The sequence below is a fragment of the Aquarana catesbeiana genome, linkage group LG05, assembly GCF_042186555.1.
Source record: "Aquarana catesbeiana isolate 2022-GZ linkage group LG05, ASM4218655v1, whole genome shotgun sequence".
In the NCBI taxonomy this organism is placed as follows: domain Eukaryota; kingdom Metazoa; phylum Chordata; class Amphibia; order Anura; family Ranidae; genus Aquarana; species Aquarana catesbeiana.
In genome coordinates this window covers 301,967,240-301,980,624 of record NC_133328.1, presented here as the reverse complement: position 1 = coordinate 301,980,624, position 13,385 = coordinate 301,967,240, and the positions used below count along the sequence as shown (strand labels likewise).

At 39.7% G+C, this 13,385-nt stretch overlaps 1 protein-coding gene across 1 annotated transcript in view; it reads right to left on the bottom strand.

Annotated features, from left to right (window-relative positions):
* Window positions 1-13,385, bottom strand: part of LOC141144794 (dynein axonemal heavy chain 5-like) — a 454,887-nt gene that overhangs the window by 250,515 nt on the left and 190,987 nt on the right. The window contains exons 47-48 of the mRNA XM_073630823.1: window positions 11,379-11,596; window positions 7,110-7,421 (exon numbers count right to left, since the gene is read on the bottom strand). Of these exons, the coding sequence (XP_073486924.1) occupies window positions 7,110-7,421; window positions 11,379-11,596 (530 nt within the window). The remainder of the gene's footprint in view (window positions 1-7,109; window positions 7,422-11,378; window positions 11,597-13,385) is intronic.

Below are 13,385 nucleotides of genomic sequence, written 5' to 3'. Positions count from 1 at the left end.
CTTCATCAGACTTTCTTTCTAAAATTCTGACGGACCTAGAAATAGAACATGTTTTAAATCATTCCGACGGACTCAATTCCTATCAGGAAAACCGTTCGTCTGTATGCTATTCCGACGGACCAAAAATGACGCAAGGGCAGCTATTGGCTACTGAACTTCCTTTCTCTAGTCCCGTCGTACGTCATCATGTTCTAAACGAACGGACTTTGGTGTGATCGTGTGTAGGCAAGTCCAATTCATTTGGAACATCGGAAAGACTGTCAGAGTCTACTCTGACGGAAAGTCTGGTCGTGTGTACGCGGCATGAGCTTATCAATCAGTGGAATACTTGGACCTTCTCTAAAGTCATATTCTACTCACAGATGTCTAATCCAGTAATCCTCACAAAGTGATTGCAAGTGTTATAGTGTGAAACTATGAACAGTTTGTGAATACCATACAACTAGCTACTTCATTATTCATCAAATAACTGCACCTTTGATGCATTTTTATGAAGCTATGTACAGTATGTACAGTTTATAGAGTATATAGGTTTTTTAGAACTATGTCTTCCTGTACAGATGACTCCCACTCTCCTTTTTTCTTGTGGTGGGGTCACATTTGTAAAAAGTTAGAAGAAATCACCTTAATGGGATGACAAACACCAGTAAGATCCTGAAAGTGATCTTAACTTGACTCCACTTTATACAACACATAAAAAAAAGTTTTAGCTTAAGGTGAACAGTTGGAAAAAGAAAGATTGTCAATTTACTAAAAGCAAATAGGATTTTTACTTTGTAAGAGGGGTTAATATGAGCCCCTTGACCTGTCATAAGGTCCATAGAGGAACTTTCATTCATCTGCCCATCCTTCAGCCATTAGAGGATGTTTCATTGCTGAAATCCATAGTACAGATTCTATGAATGGAGGAGGGGTGAAAGTGGAGGGCAATGTTAGCATTCTTGACTAGTGCCTATGACAGATTGAGCAACTCATATTAAACCCTAAAGCATCAGAAGATTACCACTGTGGGGATATGCAGGGGGCAGAAGATTGATTTAAACAAAGATAGCGGTCGCTAGCAGAAGGGACACTTCTCATTCAAGGCAAGTACTGTCCATTGTGCTGAAAATAACTAAACTGAAGCTTTAAATTCTGTTCATAGTCTTAGCAAAAATAAAACACCTCTAGCAACCAAGGTGTTCACTATAAATCTACTATAAAGATCAATGCATTGTTGATTTTCAGCTTGCTGGAATATATTTATTTGATCTACCGTGATTAATGTTGCCACTGCATAATGTTAGTAATATTACAGGGTCAGTGCACCTGGTGTACCGAAACCATTTATTTCAGTCAATTGTAAACAGCGGGGTGTACAACCACCCACAGGTTCCTAACATCTCTAAGGGACTAAAAATAGAGACCGCCTTCAAACAGTCACAACAGATGTGTGGATCAGAGAATTCAAATGCAGAGATCTTGCAGCCAGCCAAGTCCCAAAAGACATAAGAAGCCAGTTGGTGGTTCAGGAGGCATGTAATTAAATACAACAGTTTTGATTGGACTGACTTGTTTAGTGCAAAGAAAAGGAAAACAGACACAATATGATATCATGTAAAATAAGCAAAATATCTTACACAGTGATTATTTGATATTTCGTCTCAATTTTGAAAAATAAATTTAAAGATTGGAACTATAAGATTAACCACATTACCAACATTCAAACAGAATATTCTTAAAATGTTATTTTTTTTTATTTATTTGGGATCATACGATTATTAACTGATTATGATCAAACATAATGTTACCTAGATCTCATAAATATACTGTATTTAAGCAGTACAAAGCAACACTGTAGAGCTGTATTAGTAATAAAACCATTACAACTATTTACTATTTGTGGCAATACTACTAAGAATAAGAACTTACACAGGACCCTATCCTCATCCACCCCGGTCCCGCTGACCTGGAGTCCAGCGTTCACCCGCACTGACACATCGGGTCGCCGCTTCACTGGTCCGGGGCTTAGAAATCCCCTGCAGCTCAATCTCCTAAATGTACCTCGTCAAGAGGTACATATAGGAGCATTCTAATTGGTCGGCGCCATCACATGGGCGGTGCTGACCAATCAGAACCCACGTAGCCCGCCCTGGCACCGCAGGCAAAGAGGAGAGAAAGCCGCAGGGATTTCAAATCCCCGGACTGGTAAAGCGGCAATATGATCTGTCAGAATGGGAGATTGCCGGACTCCAGGTTAGCGGGACCAGGTGCGATGGGAAGGGGCTCTAGTGTAAGTTCACCTTACAGATTTTCTGTAAAGGTGAACTTACACTTTAAGTGTTAAATCAGTAATAAACGTAAAAGCAAACATTTATTTTATTGCAGCTTGCCAAAGCTCTCTTGCAGATTGTATCAGTTTACAGGTGGGAGACAAACCATTTACCACTGACAGGGGACTTACAATAGTCAGCTTATTTTTTTTAGACATGTAAACTAATTATCCCAAATGGGAAAAAAAACAGTTTTCTGTAAGTGTGAGCTTTAAATTGTTAGTGAACGAAATGAATACAAATTTATCCAAAATTATGAATTATCTGAAATAACAAAAGCCGTATCTAAACGAATGGAAGGTAACAAATGAATAATAATAAATGATAATAATAAAAACTTTTTATTATTATTATTATTATTATTATTTATTTTTAATTTGTTCCGTTCCATTCGTTTAGATGCAGCATTTGTTATTTTGGATTATTCGTAACTTCGCATAAATTCATATTCATTACGTTCACTAACAGCCAAATTTGCAATGAAATTCCAATACCTATAATTTAATAGTTAGTCATTATTAGTTAGATAGTTAGTTATTCTTTCGGATTTTCGAAGTTACAAATTTACAAATTGCGATCATAACGAATGACCCGAAAAATGGAAAAAAAAAATAAGAATGGAATGAAAAACTAACACATTTTTTGGCAGTGCACGTCTAGTTAGTGTATCCAAATTTGCTAGTACATTTAACAGTCCCACCCCCCCGTCTGCTGTGCTCCTTCATCCAGGGTGAGAGCACTCTAATACAGAAGGTGTTTTACTGGCCAGAGCACAAGATGAAAAGAGATGGAAAAAGCCTAAAAAAGAAAACTAGTGCTACTACTACTACTGAGTGGTGCTACTACACATCTACTGATTGGTAAGCTGCAATGTATTACATTTGTGGTTTTGGGTTTAATACTGCTTTAAAGGGGTTGTAAACCCTAGGTTTTTTTTTGTTTGTTTTTTTTTTTTTTTTATAAAAATAATATATATGCCTATACTTACCTGCTCCGTGCAATCGTTTTGCACAGAGCAGTCCCAATCCTCTTCTTCTGGGGTGATCTCCAGGCCCCTCCTCTTCATTGGGTGCCCCCACAGAAAGTCGTTTTCCATGAGGGGCACACGTGCAGGCTCGCTCCCGAGTCCTGCTGCTGTGTCCATTGACGCAGACATGTCACTGGATTTGATTGACAGCAGTGGGAGCCTACAGCTCCTGCTGCTTTCAATTTGTCCGATGAGGAGAGAGACAGCAGCTGGAGCCGCTGTGCTTGTGCACTTCGCTGGATTGGACTCAGGTAAGAAAAAGGGGGGGTCGGGGGAAGCTTCAGCACAGAACGTTTTTCACCTTAATGTATAAAATGCATTAAGGTGAAAACCCTTGAGGCTTTACAACCACTTTAATACTTGATTTGATTGTAGCCGTATTAGTGCAATTGTGACAGAGAAAATTGAGTACTGTCCGTGATACTTTTTTTATTTGCACTAACATACAATTTTTCAGGACAAGCTTTCGGGGTATGTCCCCTTCTTCAAGGTCCAAGCAGTACTGACTCACAAATTTTTAAGCAATTTTTAACATTCTGCTTAAAAATTTGTGAGTCAGTACTGCTTGGACCTTGAAGAAGGGGACATACCCCGAAAGCTTGTCCTGAAAAATTGTATGTTAGTGCAAATAAAAAAAGTATCACGGACAGTACTCAATTTTCTCAACCACTTTAATGTAATTGCAGCATGATTACCTTATAGTTTTAATACTATGAAAAACTCCTACCAATCGACAATAGCGGCTGTGTAACTGTGTAAAGTAGTGACAACAACCATTCACAGTTCAATGAGAATGGAGCCCAATTAAGCTACAGAAGTTATATTCTAATAATAGTGTACTATGAACAGAGACTTCAGAGGAAATGTCACTGGGGCACAGAGGCTTAATAAATCACAGTAAGACCGTGGCAAGAATAAATTACATGTTGTGCAAATGTATTAGTGCATACAGTACCTCATTATGGAAATCTTACAATGGACACTGTAAGCTGCATGATCTTTATTCATTTTAAATATATTGCAACTTTACTGTATAGTCATTATTTAATACATACTGTGCTACCCAAATGAAAACATCTATATAAAATACTTAAAGAGACACCATCAATTTGCCCATTCAAGGCATAGTGACAGTGTCTGCAGATAGTCCACAACCACGGGCTGTTATACTTACAGAACCACACTTCCATATTGCCTCCCCATACTAATGCCCCGTACACACGGTCGGATTTTCCGACGGAAAATGTGTGATAGGACCTTGTTGTCGGAAATTCCAACCGTGTGTAGGCTCCATCACACATTTTCCATCGGAATTTCCGACACACAAAGTTTGAGAGCTTGCTATAAAATTTTCCAACAGCAAAATCCGTTGTCGGAAACTCCGATCGTGTGTACACAAATCCAACGCACAAAGTGCCACGCATGCTCAGAATAAATTAAAAGACGAAAACTATTGGCTACTGCCCCGTTTATAGTCCCGACGTACGTGTTTTATGTCAATGCGTTTAGAACGATCAGATTTTCTGACAACTTTGTGTAACCGTGTGTATGCAAGACAAGTTTGAGCCAACATCCGTCGGACAAAATCCATGGATTTTGTTGTCGGAATGTCCGATCAATGCCCGACCGTGTGTACAGGGCATAACACAGCAGAGCTTCTGGAAATTAAAACAAAAAACAGGTGATCTTCCCAATGTAAAAGTACTGTGCTGAAAGGCCAATCATTAGCCCTGAATACTGTCATGTTGGGGTCTGACATCCTCCCCATCTAAGATTATACGTTAGCTGCACAAGAGCTTAGACATCCTGAGATGTTGCAGCTGGGATGGGAAGCAATATAGCTGATAACTGTAAAGCCTGGGGGGTAAAGCTATCTGCAGAAACTACCACTCTGCCCACCAGGGCAAAATGACAGCCTTTCTTTAATATTAAATAACAATACTGATTACTCAACAATTTATTGTGCTCTCTTTGTACTGTCACATGTTTATTGTACTATACATATATTTATTAGGCCCTCTGAAAATTATCAGAATACTAGTCTTAAAGAAATGGTCATCTACCTGTAGGAACGCATTAAACCTGGTTACACATATAGAAAATGTTTGCACCAACAAATAGACTTTTCTGTACTAAGGCAAAATATAATTTACAATATTACGTAGTAACCAGCTGGAAATATTCTCAAATATGCAATTCAAAATACTTCTCCAAGCCCCTTTTTATCCAGAAAATCCTAAATCCAAAGCATATTTGCTAGATAGAGCCTGCACCAGAAAGATGAGCAGTTTTCATAAATGAAGACACAGGTAGCACATACAGGTTTATGGAGCCAAATATCTGTTACCCTTTATCATTAGGAATATTCTTCCCATTGCTGGTTAAAAAAACTGTTTGATTTAGAGGGTTGGTCGCACTACTTATTCATAGACTAAGCACCCAAGCACAGGAGATTATTTTTGTTTTGGTGAAAAAAACCCTATGATTTATGAGGAATACTCAGTTTGCTCTTGACTCTTTTCTGCTATCTTGTTTTAATTTTTACCATTTTTTGACTATGAATTTGAATATTTGCTAAAAAATACTTATTTCATATAGAATGTACCATTATTAGGCACTGCCCAATAAAACACAATATAGCATAACACATTGCGTTTTGCTGATATTAAAGTATATCACAGAATGAAAGCTGAAAGGAGAATCTAGAGCGTTTTTTTTTTTTTTTAAGTTTCCTTCTTAAACTGTGGGGTTCAATGTTTTGTACAATATCCAGTTTCCTGAATGGAAGTTCCCCTGTAGAATACAGTAGCTATACAGTTAAAATATTGGCATTATATATTGCCCAAATCACTTTAAAATACTAAAAGTTACAAGGCAAAAACTAGAAAAGAAAAGAATCCCTACACAGGGCAAAGCAACAAGTAGACTGAATGCCTACATTCAGGCAGATTTGAAAGAAACAAATTAATGTACCCATGTATTAAATAGTACATCATTGAATTTATTTTTAAATAAAAGCAATATAAGCACCTGAATTAGGCCTGGAATCAGTCATTTGCAGACCTTGTACAGCAAACCTCAGAATGGGGGATGATAGAATTAGCACAAGGAGCCAATCATTTATGCTGCAGCGCAACAGGCATGCAGATCACAGAATATAGCAGAATGGCAGAGCGAAGAGCTCATCAGCTTTCAATGTTTTGACACACGGGCAAAAGGAGGAGGAGACCTATAATTCCCCATACACACGGTCGGACATTGATCGGACATTCCGACAACAAAATCTATGGTTTTTTTCAGACGGATGTTGGCTCAAACTTGTCTTGCATACACACGGTCACACAAAGTTGTCAGAAAATCTGATCGTTCTAAACGCGGTGACGTAAAACACGTACGTCGGGACTATAAACGGGGCAGTAGCCAATAGCTTTCGTCTCTTAATTTATTCTGAGCATGCGTGGCACTTTGTGCGTCGGATTTGTGTACACACGATCGGAATTTCCGACAACGGATTTTGTTGTCGGAAAATTTTATAGCAAGCTCTCAAACTTTGTGTGTCGGAAATTCGGTTGGAAAATGTGTGATGGAGCCCACACACGGTCGGAATTCCATCGGAAAATCCGACCGTGTGTACAGGGCATAAGTGTTACTGAACTATGTAAATCTCAGATCCTGTCACTTTTCTCTGAAAGGACAGAGTGGAAAAAATAATGAAAGATGCCTTTACATGAGTAACATTCTGTGAGCAGAAACATTGAAGGATTATTTACCTGAAAGATGCTGTCGAAACAGTTCCATAATACATCATGCTGAGTAAAAGGTAGGGTCTTCAACCAGGCCTTCAGGACAGGTCTCCAGTCTAGTACAGAAGAGCTCATAAAGACCATGCCATTGCGGGATACAGTGGCTGGGGAGGCATTGTCAATGTTGTGTGGTTCAAATACAATTTTACAATTAGGTGCCATTGGAATACGATCACCATTAGCCAACGTGAGCGTTTTGTTGTCATCCAAAACCGAATTCAAATTTTCGATCCATATTGCATCAACAGGTCCATCTAAGACTATCCATATGTGCTCTCCCTGAAAGACATTCCAAAAGACATAGCTTTAGATGAAAAAGCCAGAGAGTAGAGTTCTTCAAGTTATTATTATACAGGATTTATATAGCGCCAACAGTTTACACAGCGCTTTACAATAAAAAAGGGAGACGATACAGTTATAATACAATAAAAAACAAGAAGATTAAGAGGGCCCTGATCAGAAAAGCTTACAGTCTAATAGGGTGGGGCAGGTGGTACAAAATGTTGTAACTGTGAGGAATGAGCTGATGGAAATGGTAAAAGATTAGTTGGAGACATGATAGGCTTTCCTGAAGAGATGAGTTTTCAGGGATTGCCTGAAGGTAGCAAGAGTAGGGGATAGCCGGACAGGTGGAGGTAGCAAGTTCCAGAAGATGGGACAGGCTTTGGAGAAATCCGGGAGATGAGCATGGGAGGAGGAGACGAGAGAGCTTGAGAGTAGGAGGTCTTGAGAAGAGCGGAGAGGACGATTTGGGTGATATTTGGAGACAAGATTGGTGATGTAGCTCGGGGCAGAGTTGTGAATGGCTGTGTATGTTGTGGTTAGTATTTTGAATGTAATTCTCTGGGTGATTGGGAGCCAGTGTAGGGATTGGAGATAAAAGAAAAAAAGGCGCCTCTAAGTGCAGAATTAAAACTTTTAATATCCCCAAACAAGATTAAAAACACTTACAGAATCAAGAATAAGAAGAGGCATAACATGGATGTATGAAGCAGGTGATCCGGCATCAGGAGGTCCCAGTGTATCACAGATTTCCAGGGATAACGATATGCAGCAGCAGAAGGTCCCGGGATAACCAGCAGGTGAACACCCCAGGCTCTGGGAATACTGATGAAGCAATCGCGTCGTCTGAGTCAGCATGGAGCATGAATCCCGAAAATTACATCAGAGGGAGGGGACAACAACCAGCATGGACCGCAAACAAGAAATATGTCATCAAAATGGGACGTGTTTTGGAACTGCTGATTGGTTCCTTCTTCCAGCCAATGACAACAGGTTTGTAGAAGCTGAGCTTCTTATAGTCTATGGGCGGAGCTGTGGGTGGGGCTATAAGTGGTGATAAGGGAAAAAAAACAATGCTGCAGCATCCCAGGAAGTAGTGTGATCCATGGCCATAGAACTGCACAGTAAACATAAAGACAGAGCGGGATGCAGCCCGCACACGAAAAAGGACAAATACAGCAAGTATATATAAAAGGAAAGGAACTTGAAATCAATGAAAAAATATGTATAAAATGGAACAAAACGGTCAAACCATACATTGCTCCTCAGTAGCAGATGCCACTAAAAATTAATTGTTTAAAAAATGATCACTGGATCAATATATGGGGATAACAAACAGAATAAAGTAAATAGGTATACATGCGTGTGCATGCGTGTGCATGCATGCGCGCACAAGAAACAACCACAGACGCAAAAAAAAATGCATAGATGCAAAAAAACACATAGATGAAAGAAAAGAAAAAATGCATAGATGCAAAAACAAAACAAAAAACGCATAGATGAAAGAAGAAAAAAATTTTTAAAAACGTCCATTGGATGAATCATTATGCGCACACGCATACACACACACATGCACACATCCTATAGGAAAAACAGAATACAATTGGCCAATGGAGGACATACCTTAAGGGAATATGGGCACTGTATAATGAGCATACATATGAAAATGAGGATGTAATGGTGAATGAAGTTCTAAAGTATGGCAATGATTTCAAATTCCTCATTTAACCCTCCAGGGGCCAAAACATTTAAAGAGAAAATCCAATACATCTCTCTGTGGCAAAGCTTTCAGAAACGCTCAGCTGGGGGGAGGTCTCTAGGCATCGCCTCAATAACCCAAACCATTAGACCTTCAGTGGATTTGTTATGGTATTCGAGATAGTGCCTAGGGACACTATGAGTGTCTAATCCATCAGTAATGAAGCGGCGATGTTCGCCAAATCGCTTACGTAATGGTCTGATAGTTCGCCCAACATAAAAAAGGCCGCATGGGCATGTCAAACAATAGACTACATGGTCAGAAGAGCATGTGTGAAAGCCCTTGATAGGATATGTTTTACCTTTCACACAAAAATCCTTCTGGCCATGTTTAACAAACCGACAGGTCTTACATAGCGAAACATGCCCGAGATGGCTAGAAAGGTTGGAAGGGAATAACCTTGGCGTAATGGTTTACCCTTAAGTTTACTAGGTGCCACCTTACTTTTAATATTCGGGGGTAATAAATCGCAAATCATCCTTATTGTTGTCAGCATGGGTGAGAGGACGTGGTTGGATAGGTGCATCTCTGTAGTGAGCGTAAGCTCAATCCACTGATGGTCTAATGGTTTGGGTTATTGAGGCGATGCCTAGAGACCTCCCCCCAGCTGAGAGTTTCCGAAAGCTTAGCCACAGAGAGATGTATTGGATTTTCTCGTTGAATGTTTTGACCCCTGGAGGGTTAAATGAGGATTTTGAAATCAGTGCCATACTTTAGAACTTCATTCACCATTACATCCTCATTTTCATATGTATGCTCATTATACAGTGCCCATATTCCCCTTAGGTATGTCCTCCATTGGCCAATTGTATTCTGTTTTTCCTATAGGATGTATGCGTATGTGTATATGCGTGTGCGCATAATGATTCATCCAATGGACTTTTTAAAAAAATTTTTTTCCTTGCATCCATGCGTTTTTTGCATCTATGCGTTTTTTGTTTTGTTTTTGAATCTATGCATTTTTTCTTTTCTTGCATCTATGCGTTTTTTTGCATCTATGCATTTTTTTTGCGTCTGTGGTTGTTTCTTGTGTGCGCAACACGCATGTATACCTATTTACTCTATTCTGCTTGTTGTCCCCATATATCGATCCAGTGATCATTTTTTAAACGATTCATTTTTAGTGGCATCTGCTACTAAGGAGCAATGTACGGTTTGACCGTTTTGTTCCGTTTTATACATATTTTTTCATTGATTTCAAGTTCCTTTCCTTTTATATATACTTGCTGTATTTGTCTTGCCATTTTTCGTGTGCGGGCTGCATCCCGCTCTGTCTTTATGTTTACTGTGCAGTTCTATGGCCATGGATCACACTACTTCCTGGGATGCTGCAGCATTGTTTTTTTTCCCTTATCACCACCCATAGCCCCACCCACAGCTCCGCCCATAGACTATAAGAAGCTCAGCTTCTACAAACCTGTTGTCATTGGCTTGAAGAAGGAACCAATCAGTAGTTCCGAAACGTGTCCCATTTTGATGACATATTTCCTGTTTGCGGTCCATGCTGGTTGTGGTCCCCTCCCTGTGACGTCATTTCCGGGATTCATGCTCCATGCTGACTCAGACAACGCGATTGCTTCACCAGTGTTCCCAGAGCCTGGGGTGTTCACCTGCTGGTTATCCTGAGACCTTCTGCTGCTGCATATCGTTATCCCTGGAAATCTGTGATACACTGGGACCTCCTGATGCCGGATCACCTGTTTCATACATCCATGTTATGCCTCTTCTTATGCTTGATTCTGTAAGTGTTTTTAATCTTGTTTGGGGATATTAAAAGTTTTAATTCTGCACTTAGAAGCGCTTTTTTTTCTTTTTTCTTTTTTTCTTTTATCTGTTTTCTATTAGAGATTGCTTCCCTCTTTGAGTGCAGCCCTAAGTGTTTGAAGACCACTTCATCCATCCAACAAAGACACTAACTGCTGGGTCCTGACATTCTAAGCGCCTTTGACATACGTTTTATCTAGTGTAGGGATTGGAGGAGAGGGTTGGCAGACACTGAGCGGTTGGTAAGGTGTATAAGTCTGGCAGCAGCATTCATGATAGACTGAAGAGGGGATAGCCTATGGAGAAGCAGGCCAATGAGAAGGGAGTTGCAATACTCAAGGCGAGATATAACAAGGGACTGGGTAATAACACAAAAATACAGGCAGTGCTCCAAAAAAAAGAAAACAATAAAATGAGCTTCTGATACCTACCTTTTTTGCTTTTAAGGTTTTTCTCCACAAAGTTGAAAATATGCCATCAGTCCAGTCATTTGTGGCCACATCAAGGGTGCCAAACATTTGGGAGGCAGTGATAGCTTTAGGGTTCATTCTCATCTCTTTGTGAGGAGCTCCACAATCTGTCATTGCTTTCATGAGGACATTGATACATTTGGTTTTGCCGGCACCACTAGGTCCAAGTGTCATCATTCCTTAAAAACAAAATTCAAGGTTGTACTTATATCACAGGGTAACCTCAGATAAACATAATTATATTGTAGACATAACTAAGTTGAAACGATAGATTAAAAAAACGTTAAATTAATTTTTTTTTTTTTTTTTTTTTTAGCCTTCCCACTATAAATTTAGTAATCTGTATTATTTTAGAAAGATGACCCATAATAAATTATATTGTACTGTGGAAATAAGACATTTTCATTCAAAACCAGCTTGATTGTTAAGCAGGTGTGAACAAACATTTTTGTCCTCTTGAATAGCATTTTAAAAAGTAATGTATTTCTATAATACACTACCAGTTTCCTTATACGTATTTGTTTACAACACAAATCATTTTACTTGCTAACAGCAGAAATATTCTTTAGCTATTGATGAAAGATAAAATCTATCCACTCTCAAGATATTAACAGTTCTTGACAGTAAAGCTGTTAGGTCTCCTACCTCGCTCTGCAATGTTCACTAGCAAGCGCCCGTCCTGTCCCAATCAGCGTGATGACGTCACCATTGGCAGTCGCTTTACCCAACTCGGACGCGTTTCGACATCATCTGCGGGTGGGCCAAGCGACTGCCAATAGTGACATCATCACGCTGATCGGGACGGGCGATCTCTAGTGAGCATTGCAGAGCGAGGTAGGAGCTTGGTATCTGATCCCGCACAGATGTGGATGATGTCAATGTGATTTATTGCTCGGTTTTATGTTTACATTGTAAGTGCAATACTTAGGAGGGGGTTGGGAAGTTGTGATTAAAGCATTTTAAACGGAATTATGCTATGGATATTTCTTTCTGCTTTTGCATGAGAGTATCAGTGTAAAGATCAAACTTCTGAGCCGCAGTATGGGATGGAAAATACCCATTCATTAACTGACACTGTGACCATTGATGCCTATTTTCCAGCTCAGTCTGATAAGCATATTTCCTATAGGGGTGATTTGTCCCCCGATTTTTCTCACGAGTGGAGGTGATGGTGGTAGAATATCCTTGAACATAAGTGAATGGGACTTTTTTCCAGACGGGATTTTTTTCACTATATATGAACTGAGGAATTTATCACCAACTGTCACTTTAATACCATTTTCATTTCCTGCATTGACACATGCATTGATGTTATGGTATCTTCATGTAGCGCTGCCTTATTTTGTTTGTTATATGTACCCATATTGTCAGTTTGACAGGTGAACGGTAGCAGCTACAACCTTGATTGGTTTTGTTTGTGAGGGAGGTGTATTATAGTCCACCTACCTGTGATTCATCTCACTTAATTCATGAGCGCTTAGATTTAGGGAGGACCAGTATTTTGTTTTGTTCACAGGCCTGTACATGTGCTTTCTTGAGCAGGGGACTTTGCGGGCGCTGCATGATTTCAGTCCTTCGCGGTGTAGTTACCAATTATTTTCTTGGTGACTATGGTCCCAGCTGGCTGCATTGAGGTCATTGACAAGATTCTCCCATGTAGTTCTGGGCTGATTCCTCACCGTTCTCCTGATCATTGAAACTCCACGAGCTGAGATCTTGCATGAAGCCCCAGACCGAGGGAGATTGATAGTTATTTTGTGTTTCTTCCATTTGAAAATAATTGCACCAACTGTTGTCACCCTCTCACCAAGCTGCTTGGCGATGGTCTTGTAGCCCATTCCAGCCTTGTGTAGGTCTACAATCTTGTACCTGACATCCTTGGAGAGCTGTTTTGTCTTGGCCATAGTTGAGAGATTGGCATCTGATTGATTGATTGATTGCTGTGGACTGGTGTCTTTTATACAGGTA